Source organism: Microcaecilia unicolor, chromosome 1 (assembly GCF_901765095.1).
Source record: "Microcaecilia unicolor chromosome 1, aMicUni1.1, whole genome shotgun sequence".
NCBI classification, from domain to species: domain Eukaryota; kingdom Metazoa; phylum Chordata; class Amphibia; order Gymnophiona; family Siphonopidae; genus Microcaecilia; species Microcaecilia unicolor.
The window spans coordinates 20,466,971-20,488,836 of NC_044031.1; the positions used below are offsets into that span (position 1 = coordinate 20,466,971).

Consider the following 21,866-nt stretch of genomic DNA (forward strand, 5'->3'; position numbering starts at 1 on the left):
TTCTGTCCTCTCCTGGTTCTCCTCCTATCTCTCCCACAGCACCTTCAGAGTACACTCTCATGGATCTTCCTCCACCCCCATCCCGCTCTCTGTTGGAGTTCCCCAGGGATCTGTCCTTGGACCCCTTCTTTTTTCAATCTACACCTCTTCCCTGGGCTCACTGATCTCATCTCATGGTTTCCAGTATCATCTCTATGCTGATGACACCCAGCTGTATCTCTCCACACCAGACATCACCTCGGAGACCCAGGCCAAGGTATCGGCCTGCTTATCCGACATTGCTGCATGGATGTCCAACCGCCACCTGAAACTGAACATGTCCAAGACTGAGCTTATCGTCTTTCCACCAAAACCCACTTCTCCTCTTCCTCCACTCTCTATCTCAGTTGATGGCACCCTCATCCTCCCCGTCTCATCTGCCCGCAACCTCGGAGTCATCTTCGACTCCTCCCTCTCCTTCTCTGCGCATATCCAGCAGATAGCCAAGACCTGTCGCTTCTTTCTCTTTAACATCAGCAAAATTCGCCCTTTCCTCTCTGAACACACTACCCGTACTCTCGTCCACGCTTTCATTACCTCTCGCCTTGACTCCTGCAACCTACTCTTCACTGGCCTCCCACTTAGCCATCTATCCCCCCTTCAATCCGTTCAGAACTCTGCTGCACGTCTTATATTCCGCCTGAACCGATACACTCATATCACCCCTCTCCTCAGGTCACTTCACTGGCTTCCAATCAGATACCGCATACAGTTCAAGCTTCTCCTTACCTATAAACGCACTCAGTCTGCAGCCCCTCATTACCTCTCTACCCTCATTTCCCCTTACGTTCCCGCCCGTAACCTCCGCTCACAGGACAAATCCCTCCTCTCAGCACCCTTCTCCACCACCGCCAACTCCAGGCTCCGCTCATTCTGCCTCGCCTCACCCTATGCTTGGAATAAACTTCCTGAGCCCTTACGCCAAGCCCCCTCCCTACCCATCTTCAAATCCTTGCTCAAAGCCCACCTCTTCAATGTTGCTTTCGGCACCTAACCTTTATACCTTTCAGGAAATCTAGACTGCCCCTATTTGACTGACTGTACATTTGTCCTTTAGATTGTAAGCTCCTTGAGCAGGGACTGTCCTATGTTAAATTGTACAGCGCTGCGTAACCCTAGTAGCGCTTTAGAAATGTCAAGTAGTAGTAGTAGTAGTAGTAAGGGTAGAAGGTCGTGGTGGTGGGTTATTATAGTTGCTCGCTGTTATTATTGTTTTCTATTTGTAATTTATACACAACAGTTGTACAGCATATTGTTCCTTTTTATACTTCAATAAAAATATTTAAATATAAAATCATAATTGTTTGAGACTTCTGCAAATGAGGACAGAGCCCATGGGGATGGGGCAGGGACAGAACCTGCGGGGACAGGACAGAGACAGGGCCTGTGGGGACTGGACGTGGACAAACTTTGTCCCTGTGTCATTCTCTACTGCAGACCAGAACGGTTGTATGTTCGGGCATTCATATAACATATGCAGTAAGGTGCCAAAAGATCGGCCCTCAAATTCCTCAACCTGAACTTTCCCAGCTGTAAAGGAATGAAATACAAACAGGCTTATGCTACTACCTTTGCGTACAAAAGTACACAATTTTGGAACGCACTACCCATGGCCCTAAAAACCATGACCAATCTAACCAGCTTTCGCAAAGCTTTGAAAACACATCTCTTCAACAGAGCCTACAAAAGTCACCCGCAATGAAACAAATCATTCCTTAAATCACCCAAGTACACCAAAACACCTCTCACACGACCTTACCTAACACCTTCTACCTAAATTCCTCTTTCACCTCAGCTTATGATCGACTGTTTTCTTATATCATGTAATGATGTTCTCATTTCCATACTCTGTAAGCCATACTGAGCCTGCAAAAAGGTGGGAAAATGTGGGGTACAAATACAATAAATAAATAAATCAATTTGCATATTGCAGTGCCAGCAGAGGTTAATTGACACAGATCTGCGGCACGTAGTTTCTCGGGGGTCCAAACACCTCGATGATACAGAAAAACGTTGATTGACGTGAACGTGCTGATGATATTGACTTGAGTGTCGCCGTCCAAAGATTCTCTTTTTTTTTTTTTGTGATTGTTTTGTGTCCATTTCCCAAAGGGACCAAATGTTGTCCCCTTTGTTAAAATGATGAGCAATTAACATTTTATATAACAAGGATGCACAAAGCAGGGAGTAGGAAAAGTAGGCTCTTCCAAGAAACCGGAGACGACGTATGTAGAAAATCAAATTTTTATTCCAAGGAAAACACTGACACACTTGACTCTGACTCGACACGGCTGTGTTTCGGCACCAAAGCCCGCCTTCATCAGGAGTCTTTACTGAGGAAAATTTAATGGAAGGTCTGGAGCTCTCAGTCGTGACAGTTCTACTCCGCAGCTGCTCCAGAGGTCCTCTGCAACTCCTCACTCTGAACGTCACAGTGAGTAAACCCTGTTGCATCCACCTCTCCTGGCGCCGAAACACAGCTGTGTCGAGTCAGAGTGAAGTGTGTCAGTGTTTTCCTTGGAATAAAGATTTGATTTTCTACATACGTCTTCTCCGGTTTCTTGGAAGAGCCTACTTTTTCCTACTCCCTGCTTTGTGCATTTCTTTGCGTAGGAACTCAGTGTACCTCCACCTTTGTGGTGGTTCTTTTCTTTTGATATAACAAGGACGCTACATGTCCTTTACTGAGTGCAGAGGAGGGCGCAGGTGATTAACTCCCTTGAGAAAACGTACCACATCTGGCTGCGAGGCCAGGGAAGCACCCTTCAGGCTGGAGCCGAGCCTGCTTCTGCTTTTAATAATGGCGCCGCGACTGGAAGAAAAATGCAATATTTAAAGGTAGGGCAGCGGCAGGAAGCAAATGAGGGCTAGTGGGGAGCTGAGGGCAGACGGGATGGACGACCTGGGGAGCGGGGAAGCCTGCAGCTTGTCGCGGGGTGGGGGCAGCAGGCAAAGAAGGTCCCAAGCCTCTTATACGGGGCGCCTATGGACTGTTGCTAGTGGAGGAGTAGCCTAGTGGTTAGTGCAGCAGATTCTGATTCTGGGGAACTGAGTTCAATTCCCACTGCAGCTCCTTGTGACTCTGGGCAAGTCACTTAACCCTCCATTGCCCCTGGTACAAAATAAGTACCAGAATGTAGTTGCAAAAACCTCAGAAAGGCGGTATATCAAGTCCCATTTTCCTTTCCCTTTCCCTCTTTCTTCCTTCTTTCCTAGAACTGTTTACACCCAAGGTGATTGTGATCAGATCATGTATTTCTGAGAAACAGTGGTCACTCAGCCTGTGTCCCTGAAGGCCTTGAACCAAGGTCTGAACCAAAGTTTATAGGTGAGATATTCTACATTGGTGGGGCAATTGCAGGGGGTATTTTTCAGGAGGGGATAGTTGTGTTGGGTTGGAGCAGTTTAGGGGGGTGGTTCAATTGCTGAACTGAACGATAGTGGAGAAAAAGGGGAAAAACCCTGGTATCAACAGACAAAACTGACTCTAGAGACAAACACAGTTCCTGACAACCCGTCCTCCATCCTAAAACGTCAGGAGAATGAAGCCAGCTGAAATCTACTGCATTCTGAGCACCACCACATTTTTCTTAGTGGTTTCTGGTTTGTGTTTCAGGTGCGGGTGACATTTGAGGACATCACTGTCTCTTTTTCCCAGGAGGAGTGGGCGTATTTAGATGAAGGGCAGAAGGAGCTTTACAGGGAGGTGATGAAGGAGAACTATCAGACCTTGATCTCACTGGGTAAGGACTACATTATTTGCATTTTAAGTAACAGCATCTGATTTATTAAAAATAATTTGATACATTTTTCTGTAGCTCCTCCACTCCAGAAACTTCTATATAGGATCAAAATTTGTGTCAGCCCTGCTTTCAATCTTAAGATAGAGGAGTGTGGTAGCCGTAGCCGTGTTAGTCCACTCTTAAGGTTATCAATAGAAATCAAACAAAATGAGACATGGAAAAGAAAATAAGATGATACCTTTTTTATTGGACATAACTTAATACATTTCTTGATTAGCTTTCGAAGGTTGCCCTTCTTCGTCAGATCGGAAATAAGCAAATGTGCTAGCTGACAGTGTATATAAGTGAAAACATTCAAGCATTACTATGACAGTCTGACAGGGTGGGAGGATGGGGGTGGGTCGGAGGTATGCATGGGGACATCAAAGCATATCATTGATATTCTAACAGGATGGGTGTGGATAGGTGAGGGGTGGGGTGATCAACAGAGACATACAGCTTTATGGTTTATAATGGGCTAGGAACCCCAGATCCTTGTTAAGTCCTTTCTGTTGGGTGTTAAAATATTCAATCATTCTGACTTCAAAGGTCTTATGTTCTTGTATGGTTTTAAAGTTACCTTTCAGGATTCTCACTGTGAAGTCACTGGTACAGTGTCCTGGTCCTGTAAAATGTTGACCAACAGGTGTGGGAACCAGCATTGTTCATGTGATGTCTATGTAAATTGAATCTTGTCTTAAGCATCTGGCCTGTTTCTCCAATATAGCATCCTTCGTTACATTTTTTACACTGAATGATATATACCACATTGGAAGATGAGCAAGTGAAAGATCCTTTTATGTTGAATATCTTTCCTTTGTGGATGACTTTGGGGTCCTTTGAAATATTTTGGCATAGTTTGCAACTGGATAAATTACAGGGAAGTGTGCCCTTCTGTTCTGTGTGCCCTTCTGTTCCTCACCTATCCACACCCATCCTGTTAGAATATCAATGATATGCTTTGATGTCCCCATGCATACCTCCGACCCACCCCCATCCTCCCACCCTGTCAGACTGTCATAGTAATGCTTGAATGTTTTCACTTATATACACTGTCAGCTAGCACATTTGCTTATTTCCAATCTGACGAAGAAGGGCAACCTTCGAAAGCTAATCAAGAAATGTATTATGTCCAATAAAAAAGGTATCATCTTATTTTCTTTTCCATGTTTTATTTTGTTTGATTTCTATTGATAACCATAAAAAAAAAAATTCCCACACAAAACAGCCCAAAACCTGCCCAAAAACCGCACACACCCCACCCCGACGTCATCACCCCGCCCCTTCTGTCATCAACCCCGCCCCTTCCATCATCAACCCCGCCCCTGCCGTCATCAGCCCCACCCCTTCCGTCATCGCCCCGCCCAAAATGTCACAAACCCCGCCTCTGTCGCCATTAGCCCCACCCCCCGCCGGCCGAAAAACCGCCCCAAAACCCGCACAAAAAAACCAAAACCAGCCCAAAAAGCCGCAACCCGCCCAATTGGGCGGGAAAACCGCCCATCTGGCAATGCTGGGCGGGGCCCAGAGACTGATTTTCGAGGCTTCAGAGCTTCGAACATACGAACCTTGGCTTCAGTGACGTCAGCAGCCAATAGAACGTTGAGGGTGAATTTTATATATATATAGATATGATTTGCAGAGACCATCACAGAGCAGGATTATAGCAACTAGAAAGCTGGGACACAAAATCTTCCTTTGTAGGACCTCTGATCTCTCTCCCCACAGGAGGATCCCAGAGTCCCTTCTCCAGGTCTGCTTGGGGTCCAGACTGTGCAGTGTGTCCCAGGTTAGAAAGGTGCAGCAGTATTTGCAACAGATTAACAGGAAGATAGGGACAGTCTCCTACCTGAGCAGAAGCTCCTGCAGGCATTTTCCTGTCTGCTTTCGCAGTTTGCAGAATTAGAAATGAAGGGATCTTTCTTTGGCTGAGGAATAGGAGCTGAAGATTTGACTCTTGCAGTGCTGGGAGAAGGGACACAACAAGGGCAGAACCTGAGTCTTACAGCTGCAAATACCTTGAAAAAGCCTCCACTCCTCCTGCTCTGCTGCACAGACTGATGACATCACAATAGGACAAGGAGAGGGAGGGGCTTTAGACTGAGACCTCCTGATCCGGTTCAGAGCAAAGGAGATTAGATTGACAACAGTCTTTTCTTCTCTCCACCCCTTTTACTTCTGATTGGTCAGAATGTTAATGAAGACGGGAAGAGGAGTTTTGTCCTTTCTAGGAGCTTCTCTTCCCTCCCTTATCAGTGGAAGAGGGCGGACTCTTCTACTGCTAGTCCCACCCCAGGCACGATTCTGACCAATCAGCACTAAAAGGGGTAGCGTCAACAAGAAAAGGCTGCGTCGTTTCTCTTAACAGGCTTAGCTCTCAATGTATAGAGGAGGCTGAAATAGAGTAGTTACTTACCTGTAACAGGTGTTCTCCGAAGACAGCAGGCTGCATATTCTCACAAGTGGGTGACGTCACGTCGGCCCCAGAGGATTTTAAAGCAAAATCTAAAAAATCTCTTTAACGGCGTTCCGTCGCGCGAGCGATCGCACAGCGCATGTGCGCACACATCTTCCCGCTCGCTGTGCGGACACGCCCCTCAGTTAAATCCAAAAGATGAAGGAGACAACTCCAAAAGGGGAGGTGGGAGGGTTTGTGAGAATATGCAGCCTGCTGTCTTCGGAGAACACCTGTTACAGGTAAGTAACTACTCTTTCTCCGAAGACAAGCAGGCTGATATTCTCACAAGTGGGGTATCCCTAGCTTCCAGGCTTACACAACACAACAAACAGTGGTCAATTGAGTCTCGCAATGGCGAGGCCAGAATAAAAATTGACCTGAAAAGAAGAAACATCTAAATGAGTGTAGCCTGGAACAGAACAAAAATGGGCCTAGGAGGGTTGGAGTTGGATTCTAAACCCCAAAGAAGTTCTGCAGCCCCGACTGCCCAAACCGACTGTCGCGTCGGCTATCCTGCTGAAGGCAGTAGTGAGATGTGAATGTGTGGACTGATGACCACGCCGCAGCTTTGCAGATCTCTTCAATAGTGACTGATCTTAGATGAGCCACCGACTCAGCCATGGCTCTAATTTTGTGAGCCGTGCCATGGCCCTCTAGAGTCAGTCCAGTTTGGACAAAAACGAAGGAAATGCAATCTGCTAGCCAAGAAGAAATGGTGCGGTTTCCGACAGCAACTCCTCTCTATTGGCATTAAAAGAAATAAATAACTGGTCGGACTGTCTGAGGGGGCTCGTCCGTTCCACGTAAAAAGTGCGCTGCTTGCTTTCGCCAGGGCTTGTAAGATGAGGGAGAAAGGATGTTGGCAAGACAATTGACTGGATCAGATGGTACTCCGATACCACCGCCAGTAAGAACTTTGGCTGCATGCGGAGAACTACTCTGTTAAGATGAAAAGTAAGGTAAGGCGCTTGAGCTACTAGAGTCTGAAGCTCACCGACCTTACGAGTTGAAGGAACAGCTATCAAGGAAAATGACCTTCCAGGTCCAATACTTCAGATGGCAGGAATCCAGTGGCTCAAATTGAGTTTTCAGCAGCTGGATGAAAACGACATTGAGACCCCAAGATACTGGAGAAGGATTGATAAGGGCTTTGACTGAAGCATAAGAGCCAACTTTCAAAATAACCCCCCCTAGACACATTCAAGGAATTCTCTCAATATTGGGAGAGAAGTAAACCTCTCATGAAGTGGACAGCTAAAGGCTGACCTTTTACACGTTGATGATAAGCACTTATTGCACGAAGATGAACACTGACAGAGTTGGTCTTGAGACCAGACTCAGACAGGTGTAGAAAGAACTCAAGCAAGGTCTGTATAAGACAAGAGGCAGGATCTAGGGCCTTGCTGTCACACCAGACAGCAAACCCCTTCCATGAAAAAGAATAACACCTCTTCGTGGAATCTGGAAGACTCAACGAAATCCATACTCTCAACATCCAGACCGTGTGAGCCAGAGATTGGAGGATGGGATGTAGAAGTGCCCCCTCGTTCTGCGTAATGAGAGCTGGAAAACATTCCAACTCCAGAAGAAGAGGGAACCATATCTGACGCGGCTAGAAGGGAGCGAACAGAATCATGGCTCCACAATCTTGCTTGAGAATCAGCAAAGTCTTTTCCACCAGAGGTATGGGAGGATACGCATACAGAAAGCCTGTCCCCCAATGAAGGAGAAAGGCATCCGATGCTAGCCTACCGTGAACCTGCAGCCTGGAACAGAACTGAGGGACTTTGTGATTGGACTAAGTGGCAAAAAGATCCACTGAGGGGGTGTCTCACTCCCGGAAGATCTTTCGAGCTACAGCCACGCTCAACAACCATGACTGTAGCATTATCCTGCTCAGCCTGTCGGCCAGACTGCTGTTTACGCCAACTAGATAAGTGGCTTGGAGAAAACATGCCGCGTTGGCGGGCCCACCGCTACATCTGCATGGCATCCTGACTCAGAGGGCAAGATCCAGTACCCCTTTGTTATCGAGTACATCGCAACCCGATTGTTTGGTTGAATTAGAATAATTTGGTTGGATAGCCGACCCCAGGAGGGATGCAACCTTCGTCAGCAGCTTTTGTGGCTGAGGAAGTTGGAAGGGACGCCCCAGAATCAAATTGGAGAGAATTGACCACCTCTGAAGGGAATTCCGAAAACTGGTGAACAGTTGGGTCACATCCTCCAGATACCCTGAACTTGATACCACTGGGAAGCTAGGATGCACTGAGCGGATGTCATGTGTAAATGTGCCATGGGAGTTACGTGAACTGTGGAAGCCATGTGCCTAGAAGTCTCAATATTTACTGTGCTGTAATCTGTTGAGACGGGCAATCATCGTGTTAAGGGAACACATGCACTCCCAGTCCATGAAGAGACGCTGCAACAACAGCCAGGCACTAGGGAAACATTCTCTGGACGCAAACTGGGTATAAGTATCCTGTAAGTCCAGAGAGCATAGCCAATCGTTTTCCTGAAGTATGGGAAGAAGGATGCCCAGGGAAAGCATCCTGAACCAAATATCTGTGTAGGCCCCTTATGTCTATGATGGGACGCAACCCACAAGGAAGCACCTGGAATAGAATCTCAACCCTTCTTGCCCTGGTGGAACGGGCTTGACTGCATTGGCGCTGAGAAAGGCGGAGAGTTCCTCTGCAAGTACCCACTTGTGATGGAAGCTAAAGGATTAAGCTCCCAATGAGCAATATGGGGGGTTTGATTCCAGATTGAGAAAGTATCCTAACCGGACTATTTGAAGAATCCACCGGTTGGAGGTTACAAGAAGCAACCTTTGGTGGAGAAAAGTTAGACCTCCCCCCGACAGGCAGATTAGCCGGTACGGACATTTTTTTTTTTATGGTGGCTATTCTGAATTGGAGCCAGTCAAAAACCCGTCCCTGGTTTTTGCGGAGTAGCTGCAGGGGCCTGATTAGGTGCACGCCGTTGACTAGAACGAGCGTGCTGTGGCATAGCCTGAACCGGCTGTCGAGAAGCAGGAGTATCCGTACGATCCCTTAAGGCACAAGGAAAACTTCTCTTCTCTTTAAAGAACTTCCGAGATGAGGAAGTGTATGCACAGAATATCTACAATTTTCTGCTAAGTCCCCTCCTCCAGGTGAGAGGCACGCAGTCATGAGAGTCTGTGCATCACTATACCCAGAGCAGAAATCTAGATGTTACATTACAAGTGTTGAAAATGCCCCTGGACAGGAACCTGCGACACACCATTGAAAAGGTTTAGCCTGCTCCGGTGGGAATGCTCGTAAAGATCTGGCAGGACTCGATTTTGGACACGATCATGCCAGCCTGGTACGCCGTTCTCCCAAAAGAGGCTAAGGATGTATGCTCTGGCTCCGGGGGCGCCGAAACAAGTTTTTAGAACTCCTATCTGTTCTGAGAGCAGAATCCACCACCGCAGAATCATGAGGTAACTGAGGCCTAATGAAACTGGGTTCCCCATGGATCCGATACTGGGATTCAGTCTTCTTATATCATGTGGTAGAAGACTTAGGTGAAGATGGATAGTCCAGGACCTCGAGCATCTGGGGCCTTGGGCTGATTCACAATCTCCACTGTAATGTGTCGAGACAGATAGAAGATCTAGAGAATTCTCAGCAGAGAAAACCCCATGACCTTCATGTTCATCAGATGAGCCATCATTGAATTGAGCTAACAACTCAGACAGAGCAGCTCAGATCCAAACCCGTCCGACATGGAGGCCCGGTAACCTCTATGACGGGGTCGAGAAGTTGACTCTCCAGACGACTCCAGTGAAGGAGAATCGACCCAGTAGGCTGCGAACACCAATACCGGAGGCAGCATCGGTGAAGGAGATCTAATCCCAGGTGAAAAGCTAGATGCCGCAGGAGGCGCTAGCACCAATGGCACTCGATGGTACCCATGGTACCGTGTCCATAACAGAGATGGGACCGATGGTACCGATAGTACCCATGGCACCGACGGTACCGATGGTACACATGGTACCGATGGTACCCATGATACCCGGTACCGATGGTACCCATGATACCTGGTACCAATGGTACCCATGGTACTGATGGTACCTGGTACCGATGATAGTCATGATATCTGGTATCGATGGTACCCATGGTACCCATGACATCTGGTACCGATGGTACCCATGATACCTGGTACCGATGGCACCGACGGTACCGATGGTACACATGGTACTGATGGTACCCATGATACCCGGTACCGATGGTACCCATGATACCCGGTACCAATGGTACCCATGGTATCGATGATACCTGGTACCGATGGTACCCATGACATCTGGTACCGATGGTACCCATGGTACCGATTATACCTGGTACCGATGATACCCATGATACCTGGTACCGATGGTACCCATGACATCTGGTACCGATGGTACCCATGATACCTGGTACCAATGGTACCCATGGTATCGATGATACCTGGTACCGATGGTACCCATGACATCTGGTACCGATGGTACCCGTGGTACCGATTATACCTGGTACCGATGATACCCGTGATACCTGGTACCGATGGTACTCATGATACCTGGTACCAATGGTACCCATGGTATCGATGATACCTGGTACTGATGGTACCCATGGTACCGATGATACCCATGATACCTGGTACCGATGGTACTCATGATACCTGGTACCGATGGTACCCATGACATCTGGTACCGATGGTACCCATGATACCGATCGTACCCATGATACCCGGTACCGATGGTACCCATGATACCTGGTACCGATGGTACCGATACCTGGTACCGATGGTACCCATGACATCTGGTACTGATGGGGCCATCATGATACCTGGTACCGATGGTACCGACGTCTGATGCCAGGATACCTCCATAACAGAGGGAGCAAAGCTCTGGGCACCGATGGTACCGACGTCCGCCGATGCGCCCGAATGACCTGCAAAGCAGGAGGCGCTGAGGCAGGTGGAGACCCACTCGATGCATCACTGTACCCAGCGTGCATCAGTCTCTATAGGACTCAAAAATTGATCTCCTTTGGGCATCCCTGGCAAGTAGCATATGTCTCGTCATTTTGAGACACTACTTGCACTTCTCAGGGAGATGATCCGGCCCAAGACACGTCCGCCGATGCGCCCGAATGACCTGCAAAGCAGGAGGCGCCGAGGCGGGTGGAGACTCACTCGATGCATCCGGTTGCAGCGGGTACAAGGCTTAAAGTCAGTGGTGTGCTGGAGCAGGCTCTCACAGCTCTCGAGAGCCATTTGTTAAGTTTTAAATAATTTGGGGACTTTAACAAATGGATTCTTTTACTTTGCTGGCGAGAGAGAGCCCACAGATAACAATTTACCAGCACACTCTTTTTTAATAAGAAAAAAGAAACTTATAAAGAAATACCTATAAGTTTTGATTCTCATTTCAGGCACAGCCCCTTGTGACTCTGGCAATTACTTAACCTTTCCTTGCCCCAGGTACAAAAATTACCTGTATATGTAAGCCACAATGAGCCTGCCATGAGAAAGTACAAATTAAAAAATAAAGAACACCCAAAAGGGTAAAATAAAAAAGAGATTTAACTCCGAGGACCTGAAGAAAACACGAAGCACTAACGAACTCCGTGTCTCCTCAGACGCGGAAAAAGAAGAACTGAGGGGCGTGTCCGCACAGCGAGCGGGAAGATGTGTGCGCACATGCGCGGTGCGATCGCTCGCGCGACGGAACGCCATAAAAGAGATTTTTAGATTTTGCTTTAAAATCCTCCGGGGCCAACGTGACGTCACCCACTTGTGAGAATATCAGCCTGCTTGTCTTCGGAGAATAATCTTTACTTTGTTCTATTCATTTGCAGATTCATTAGTAACTTCCAGCTCCAAATCTCAGCTTCAGCCCTTTTGTCCCTTCTAGTTCTTCCTACACTGCAAAAGACAAATCCTTCAGCTCCTCTTCATCAACCAGAGAAAGCCCCAAATTAATTTCTAATCCTGCAAACTGCAAAAGGTGCCCCTCAGTTAGGAGATTGTCCCCAACTTCCTGTTTTGTTGCAAACACTACTACTACTTGACATTTCTAAAGCGCTACTAGGGTTACGCAGCGCTGTACAATTTAACATGGAAGGACAGTCCCTGCTCAAGGAGCTTACAATCTAAAAGACAGGTGTACAATCTAAAGACAAGTATAGAGTCCATCTGATAGGGAATACTATATTGCACAAAAGGTTAGGTGCCGAAAGCAGCATTGTACTTGTAAAATAAGGCCCGTTTCGGTGAGAAATGAAACGGGCGCTAGCAAGGTTTTCCTTTGAGTATGTATGTTTGACAGAGTGTGTTTGACAGTGACTGTGTGTGAGAGAGAGAGTGAATGTGAGAGTGTATGTGTGTGTGAGTGAGAGAGAGATAGACTGTGACAGTGTGTGTGTGTGGGAGAGAGAAAGACAGAATGTCGATTGATTGTGTTGTGTGTGTGTGTCACAGAGAGACACAGCGTGGCTGTGTGTGAGAGAGTTTTGCTGTGTGTGTGAGAGATACCGACAGAGTGTGTGTGTCAGAGAATGTGTCTGTGAGACAGAGAGAGGTAGGGTTGCGGGGTAGGCAGTTTTTGAGGAGGGGGGCGACGTGCAAAGAGGGGGATCAGCGGGGCCAGTCGGGTGGGGAGGGTAGCAGCATGGCTGTAGGCATTTCAAGGAAGTTTGTGTGCGTATGTGACTGACATTGTTGAAGTTTGTGTGCGTATGTGACTGACATTGTGTGTGTGTGTGTGTGTGTGCAACAGAGGGGTAGGCGCGGGCTTGACATGCACGGAGGGGGATCTGCAGACTTGGAGGGGGGGGAGTGGGGGAGTGTGAGAGATGGAGTGTGTGTGTGTTTAACACTGTAGGGTGTGTGTGTGTGTAAAATATGCCTTAACAATGTTCAGCCAAATACATTTTCAAGCATCCTGTATCTGGTCTGCAGCACTTTAAAAACAATTATTATTATTTGTTTTTCTGGAGGTGAAAGTGCTCTTTAATCCTAAGCCCTGGTACCATATCATGCCATAATAATTAGATACAACAGATGTTTTGACCTTCTTTGGGCTGGAATCTCATACGACAACAGAATGAAATTTCACTGATCAAGGCACAAAATACCCCATCCTGCAGATATTTTGTTGAATGAAATCATAGAAGAAAAAAAGTTATTGCACATCCATTACTTTGAAGAAACTACATTTGCCGAGTAGAGTTTCGGTTGCAAGTGTTGTTTTCTTCGTCATCATCCTGAGTCCTCAATGTATAAATTGTGCCTTTTTGTTTTGAACTCATCGCCACCTTTCTGACTGACACTGGAAACTGGTTAGTAAAAGATTGAATTCTGGCTATTGCACTTCTTTCCTAGCTTCTATTTTAATCTGTTGCTCACAGAGGGGGTGGGGAGGGGCACTCGACATATCGGGCCAAAGCAAAGATGAAGGCAACCTGAAGCTGTCGTCCCTCCGTCCCTGCTCCCCTTCACTCTTTTTAACAGCCAGCACTAATGAAGGGGAGGGGCTGCACCACATGTCCCCCTTCAGATAGGAGCAGGAAAGAGTGAATCTTTGGTTTGCAGTCCGGAGCAGTAAGAGGTGGAGGATTTTCTTTCGTGGGGGGGGGGGGGATTAACCTGTTGTCTCAGAGAAAGTGCTGATACTTTCCCCGGCACTGCTCTTCTCCTTTGGCGCCCTTGGCAGTTTCTTTTTTTTTTTAAGTAGTAAAAAAAGGCTCGTTTCTGGAGCCAATGAAACGGGCGCTAGCAAGGCTTTCCTGTGGTCCCCCCCACCCGTCGTCGATGTTGGTGAATTGCTCCGCCGTCAACGTCATAACGTTTGACGCGAGGGCAGTGAATTGCTCCGCCTCCGCCCTCAACATCATAACGACGCGAGGGCGGGGCCAGGGTTGCCATATAAAAAAAGTAGAGGAGTGTGGTAGCCGTATTAGTCCACTCTTAAGGTTATCAATAGAAATCAAACAAAATAAAACGGAAAAGAAAATAAGATGATACCTTTTTTATTGGACATAACTTAATACATTTCTTGATTAGCTTTCGAAGGTTGCCCTTCTTCCTCAGATCGGAAATAAGCAAATGTGCTAGCTGACAGTGTATATAAGTGAAAACCTTCAAGCATTACTATGAGAGTCTGACAGGGTGGGAGGAAGGGGTGGGTCGGAGGTATGCATGGGGACATCAAAGCATATCATTGATATTCTAACAGGGTGGGTGTGGATCAGGGGCGTATCTGCGTGGGGCCTCAGGGGTTTGCCCTGGACCCCCCTACCGCCATCAACCCTCCCCCGCTGCCGTTCTTACTTTTGCTGGCGGGGGACCCCAACCCCCGCCAGCCGAGGTCTGCTTCCACCTGCCGCTGCCGTAAAAACTTCTTCTTCAGCCGGCGGGGGACCCCAAACCCCCGCCAGCCGTCCTGCGGTGTTTAAAATTGATCTTCGGCCTCCGTGGCCGTGCTGCTGTGATAGGCGCTGTTGAAATCCACTTCGGAGTCTGACGTCGTTGTACGTTGTACGTGCTGCGACGTCAGACTCCGAAGTGGATTTCAACAGCGCCTATCACAGCAGCACGGCCACGGAGGCCGAAGATCAATTTTAAACACCGCGGGGCGGCTGGCGGGGGGTTGGGGTCCCCCGCCGGCTGAAGAAGAAGTTTTTGCGGCAGGTGGAAGCAGACCTCGGCTGGCGGGGGTTGGGGTCCCCCGCCAGCAAAAGTAAGAACGGCAGCGGGGGAGGGTTGGCGGTAGGAGGGGGTGGAGTCATTGGTGGCGGTGGGGGCTCGGCGGCGGCGGGGGGGGGGGCTAAAATGTGCCCCCTCCCTCTGGCTCTGGCCCCCCCTACCGCCGGAGTCCAGATACGCCCCTGGTGTGGATTAAGATAAAAAACCAAAGCCAACCTAACTTACTGTCTCAAGGTAAGGACTGTATAATTGAGATTGGTACTGAGTCGGTTGTACTGCCTTATTTCAAGATATTGGGATGCTGGGACTTTGTAATCCTTTACTGTTTGTTTTCTCTTGAACACTGCAATTATAATTTAGGAAATTGATTTGATTTATGCCACATATTTATTTGAGATATGCATGCATTTTCTCGAGAGGTAAATGATGATGCAGAGCATTATGATTGGGCACAAAGGTGCCAGATTCATATAAAAACTCAGCTCCTAGGACTTAAAGGCTAATGGTCTTCGTTCACTGAGTGTCCTCTCTTTCACACATTAGTATTACTTTTGGAGTTAGCGAGTTCTCGGTTTCCCATAATTGCAGCCTCATTGGGTTGGCTTTGTTTTTTTGTTTGTTTGTCGTTTGTCTTCCTATATGTATTTTGGTTTTGTTCAGACTTAAGATGACAAATCCTCCTCTAGGCCTTGTAAAAGGGCTCAAAATTATAATTTCCGAAGAAAAAGTTGTTCAGATTAGGAAAATTGAATTTATGGAAAATCAACTTAGAAGAAATAACCTGAGAATACTCAATTTCCCAAAGTCTCCACTAATCTCTCCTGTTGAGATGTTTAAGAAATATTTGACTGATATATTACTTGTCTCCTCAGAGAGTATTCCCCCAATAACTAAGATACAATATATTGCTGGAATTTGTAATACAAGATCTACTCAGCAACATCAAAGGGATTTAAATTTAACTGAATTTCTTCAAGACTCGTTAGAACAGATTACGGAACGAACTACTATGCTGGTGACATTTGCATTCGAACTTGACCGCAATAATGTTTTCAAGTTATATTTTTGTCATATAAATGAAGAGTTCTTGGGTGCGAAAATTCAAATTTTTCCAGATCTATCCAGGGATACCCAGAAGAGGAGAAAAGAATTTTTATTGCTGAAACCTAGATTGCTTATTCTTGGTGGGACTTTTCTCCTCAGGTATCCCTGTAGATGCCTGGTAGGATTTAATTATTTAAATTACATTTTCTTTGAACCTGAGAAACTCAGAGAGTTTATTGTGAGTAAGGAGTAGAGAATTGAACCGTGAATATTAGTGCTATTCATCGGCTGCACTCAATGAAGATGCCTTCTGCCTCTGTTTCTTTAGTTAATTTCTAAATTTTTTTTATTATTACTTTGATCTTGGGCAATATTGTGGTCTAATAATTGGTTTCCATTTCTCTTTTTAAAACTTTTAGTTATATTTTTCTTGATTTTTCCAAATTTATGTATATGCATGAGAAAATCTATAAATAAAAAAAAAAAGTAAAAGGGCTCAAAATAATGGCAGAGCAGCACAAATGCTAAGGACTTGGCTGTAAAAGATTACGGTGAAGCAGGCCTTTCAGACCAATACAACAAAAAAAATCTGTTGATGTGTCCATCGATCTTTCCTAAGCTTAAGATACTATCTGGCACAGCGAACTGCTCCTAAAGCTGCTGAATTGTCTCCAGGATCACTAAATGATAAGAGTAATTTGAGAAATCATCATTAAGGGGTCCTTTTTACTAAGGTGTGCTGAAAAGTGGCCTGCGCTGGTGTAGATGCATGTATTGTGCTGGCGCAGGTCCATTTTTCAGTGCACCTGCAAAAAAAGGCCTTTTTTTCTTTTTTTTTACCGAAAATGGACATGCAGCAAAATGAAAATTGGTGCATGGCCATTTTGGGCCTGAGACCTTACCGTCACCCATTCACTTAGCGGTAAGGTCTCAAGCGTTAACTGGGTGATAATCGTCAGCGCATGTACAATGCCAATTACCGCCTGGTTAGTGCGTAAAAAATGAAATTACCACCCGGGCCACTAGGTGTTAGTTCTGAATTGCCATGTGTTGGGTGCGTGTAGGCGCCTACACGGCTCGGTAAAAGGGCCCTTTACTGCTGCTTCCATGTGTTAATTACAGGGAAAGGTGACAGATCGGGACCTTAAAAACCATGTCCTACAGCAATCGGACTTGGTTCCTTCTCTTTTAAACCTTGATACTGCTGGTCTTCCCCACTTCTTGGGAATGAAACTTCTTGATGTGAAGACTTGGCTTCCTTCATACCAGCAGCTCTCTGGTGGAATCAGATCATTCCTCGCTCCATTAAAGATCCTCCTTCCCATCTCCCAGTACTAGAAAGAGTCAAAGTTTATTACTGAAACACAAAGGAAGGTTAGGGAACTACTGTAGGCCTCATATTCACCAGGGGTGGTGCAAGATAAAGTAATGCACCAGTGAGAGCACTTTATTCCTGTATTCATTGGCGCTGTACATGTGGAAGGGAATTTGGTAAAGGGGCATCTGATTTTAGACATAAATTCTGTAAAGGAAGTGGACACCTCCTTTCCTGTACAGAATACTAGCACAGCATCAACTCATAAAATCATAGCATTCTAGAGAGATATTAAAAAATGAAAATAAATCCAATTTTATTGGAACCGTATTCGGAGGTTTATAGAACACGACCTGGGGGAGACGATATTGAGCAACTTTTATTAGACATGCCAGGTGCTTTTAGAGGACGGAGCAGGGATAAGGCTATGTTTGATAGCACGTAAATGTGTGTTACAATATTGGACTTTTCCTGATCTGCCAGCTTATTGGCATTGGAGGAACCAAGTACGCTTATTGGCGACTTGGGAGGTTAAAGAATCTAAAAACTCACCCAAATGTAAGAAGAGATTCTTAGCGATGTGGGATTCATACCTACAAATCCTGCACCCCTGAGGTCATAGTCTGCTCCTAAACAAGAACTGAATAAGGATTTAAGATTTCGACTGTACCTGTGGGTCTATTCTTAGGATGGGAGGGGGGAGTTATATAATCCATTACTATGGCGTTAAGTCTCGAAAGGGTCACAAGAGTCCGGACCCTGTGAGGCAATATTGTTTATATATAAGGGGTGGGGGGGAATTCTCTCAGGGTTGGATGTCTGATGGCGGTAGGAGGGAGGCCGTAACAGCTTTTAGCCTCCTGTCAGTCAGGTTTTTCTACTGTTTCATTGTATTAGCAGATTTGTGTCTGAAGGATTGAAGATCCTATCTGCTACCTCTAACTCATGGACCTCAAGGGGGAGGAATGGGGGGAGTTGGGGAGGGAAGTGGGTCTCTATTGTTGTATTACAGAAGAGTAATACTGGATAGGGCAAGAATACAGAGAAGAAGAATATTTAACATGGTGGGAGGATAGGAGCATGGGCACAGGAAATGGTTCACAAAATTATCTACTGTGAAGCCCCAGGATACATGACAGACTTGATCGACTTACCTACGAGAAACACATCCAAATTATCACGAACATACCTAAACCTGCACTACCCAAGCTGCAAAGGACTCAAATACAAATCAACCTATGCATCCAACTTTTCCTACATAAGCACCCAATTCTGGAACGCATTACCAAAAGCCATGAAAACCTCGTACGACCACCTACACTTCCGGAGAACACTAAAAACTTATCTTTTTAAAAAGGCACACCCTACCAACCCAACAAATGCCTGATCTCTGCAACACAATAACACTAGAATTCAAAATGCACAAAACACAACTCTCCAGCTGTTCAACGACCTTATATGGCTGTCCCACATGAACTTTATCTCATCTCAACATCACTCTGTATTTCTAAATACCGGAGACTGCAAACGCATCTCCGGTACGATGTAAGCCACATTGAGCCTGCAAATAGGTGGGAAAATGTGAGATACAAATGCAATAAATAAAATAAATAAATAAATATACTGAATAACTTTTGCTATACAGTAATACCTCGGTCAGGGCCGGTCAAACCCGGTAAGCAGGATAAGCACTGCAGGAGGGCGCATGCCTTCAAGGGCGTTACTTTGCAAGCAATCAACCTCTGCTGAGTATCTAATCTCTGCTGCTCATCTCAGTCTGGCTCCAAAGCTGTCAGCTCTCTGTCCTGTCCCCTCCCCCCTCCCAAGCAGAGAAATACCCTCCTTGTGTTTGTCAGGATGTCACTGCTCCAACTGAGGGGTAGATGCATCAAGCAAACGTAAAAAAATCAAAATCGTTAAAGGCCCTAACGATTTTTAAAAAACGAAGAATGCACCAAAAAAAAAAGTCACACATGCTCAGATCGGTATAGAAACGTACAATGTATCAAAGAATCACAATACACATCGTTAATCGGCCCCCAAATCATGCGCAGAGCAGCCAAGCGTTATGTTAGCTGCTCTGCGCATGCCACAAACAGTCAAAACACAGTCAAATCACAAGCACATGGCTCCCAAATCAAAACAAAAAGAAAAAAAAAGGGTCGGGAGGGGGCAAGGGCGCTCATCAGGAGCGTCCTGTACGGACGGCCTTGCCCCCCCCCCCCCCGCTGCTCCCCACTTTCCGCCGCTCCCCCCACCCCGAAAAAGCAAAATTCGAGCAGCCCCTGCCCCCCTCCCTTCCTCACTACTCTCTCACCTCAGTTCCGCCTCCCGACATCCTCCGTCCTGTGCCCCGCCCCCTTTTGGGGTCGTCGCCGCCATTCCCCTCCTCCATCGGGCCCCCCTCCCTCTTACCGGGCCCGTGCAGCGCCTCTCTCCTCTGTCCGAAGGCGCTGCACGGGCAAGAAGACAGCTGATGCCTGCCTTCGCCCAGCTTCGATGGCGCGTCTTTCTCCTGCTTTCTCCTGCTGGGCCCGCCCCTGTCTGACGTCAGTAACCTACGTAGGTTACTGACGTCAGACAGGGGCGGGCCCAGCAGGAGAAAGACGCGCCATCGAAGCTGGGCGAAGGCAGGCATCAGCTGTCTTCTTGCCCGTGCAGCGCCTTCGGACAGAGGAGAGAGGCGCTGCACGGGCCCGGTAAGAGGGAGGGGGGCCCGATGGAGAAGGGGAATGGCGGCGACGACCCCAAAAGGGGGCGGGGCACAGGACGGAGGATGTCGGGAGGCGGAGCTGAGGTGAGAGAGTAGTGAGGAAGGGAGGGGGGCAGGGGCTGCTTGAATTTTGCTTTTTCGGGGTGGGGGGAGCGGCGGAAAGTGGGGAGCAGCGGGGGGGGGGGCAAGGCCGTCCATACAGGACGCCTCGGACGAGCGCCCTTGCCCCCTCCCGACCCTTTTTTTATTTTTTTATTTAATGAGTTTTCTGAGGTCCTTTGGACCAATCACAGCGCTTTTAGCTCTGCTAATGCGCTGGGATTGGCTCAAAGTTTGTTTGTTTTTTAACTTTACACTTTTTCCTGGCACAGAGCTGTCCTAACGAGAGGTCCAGACCTCTCGTTAGATTTCCTGCCTTTTTCCTGCGTAAAGGCAATCGGAAAAGGTTAGTGCATGTCGTTTCAATGGGGTTTTCACACTAATTGCTCATCTCCATTCCGTTTTCGTTAGCTGCTGGCTTCCTTGGTAAAAGCCCTTTGATGCATGCAACGGATCAAATTTTCCTCGTTGGAGAGTCATTAAAGGCTCATTTAGCTTTAGTGCATCTGCCCCTGAATCTGGCTCTGAAATAACTTGTGGGAGCTCAGCTAACCTCTGTCCTCTGCCCAGAGAGGGCTCAGACAGAGACAGCACAGCAGAGCCTGGACCCTTGTTTTGTCAGAGACTGCTGTTTAGTGCTGCACCTGACCCACCCTTTTCCACCCCCACCCCAACACAGCAACTCACAGGACAGGAGGGCTAGATGCCTGCTTTCAATTCCTAACCATCACCTATCTCTCATTCCCACTTCAGTAACTCCTGTTAGTCTGTCCAACTCAGATTGTAGAATGTTAGTTCAGTGGCGTTCCTAGGGGGGCTGGCACCCGGGGCAGATCGCCGATGTGCCCCCCCCCCCCCCGGCGAAAGAACCCCCGATCCCCCGGCGAAAGAACCCCCCCCCCCCCAGGTGCACGCCGATGCGCCCCGCCCCCCGGGTGCAGCGCCCCTCCGGAACAGCGAGATGCCCCCCCCCCCCCCCCGTGTGCACACCGCTGAGGGGGGGGGTGCACCGCGCGCCTGCCGGCTCTTTGTTTTCATGCTCCCTCCTGCCCCGGAACAGGAAGTAACCTGTTCCGGGGCAAAGGGAGCATGAAAACGAAGAGCCGACAGGCGCGCAGCACCCCCCCAGCGGCTTGCACCCGGGGCGGACTGCCCCCACCGCCCCCCCCCCCCCCCCCTTGGTACGCCACTGTGTTAGTTTATGCTGATTAAGTCTGTCCTAGCTAGATCCTAAGCTGTGCTGGATGGGAAGGCTATTGTGCTGCATGCAGAGTCTAACTTCTTAGGATTTCAGGTTAATTTTTGAAGAATTTGAAGAGGGGCTATCTCTGTTCTACATGTGTGACTGCAAGGCCAAGTGTCTGAATAGGGATCTGTTTGTTAGATTCTGAAATTTTGATAACCCATTGTTTTTCAGAGTTGGCAAGACTGTCTGTTCTCCTAATTCCTGGTCTGTGTGCTAAGTTATTTTTCTTCTATACTGGTGTAATATTTTCAATGATGCCATGGCTGGTGTGTGTCTACTGTGGGGGGCGGAGCCCTGATGATCCCGCCTCTGGATGGGTAGGGGCACCGACTAATAGACTGCAGGAGGGCGCTAGAAACCCTAGGGCCGGCCCTGACCTCGGTTTTTGTTGACTTCGGTTATCGTCGGTTTCGGTTTTTGTTGATTTTTTCCGTGCAAAATTTGTCTTGGTTTTC

The 21,866-nt window shown here is 47.5% G+C and overlaps 1 protein-coding gene across 1 annotated transcript in view; it reads left to right on the plus strand.

Moving 5' to 3' along the window:
• The first annotated feature begins 3,716 nt into the window (after window positions 1-3,716).
• Window positions 3,717-21,866, plus strand: part of LOC115463317 (oocyte zinc finger protein XlCOF6-like) — a 44,469-nt gene continuing 26,319 nt past the window's right edge. Inside the window, exon 1 of the mRNA XM_030193723.1 lies at window positions 3,717-3,782. Within this exon, the coding sequence (XP_030049583.1) occupies window positions 3,749-3,782 (34 nt within the window). The 5' untranslated portion in view covers window positions 3,717-3,748. The remainder of the gene's footprint in view (window positions 3,783-21,866) is intronic.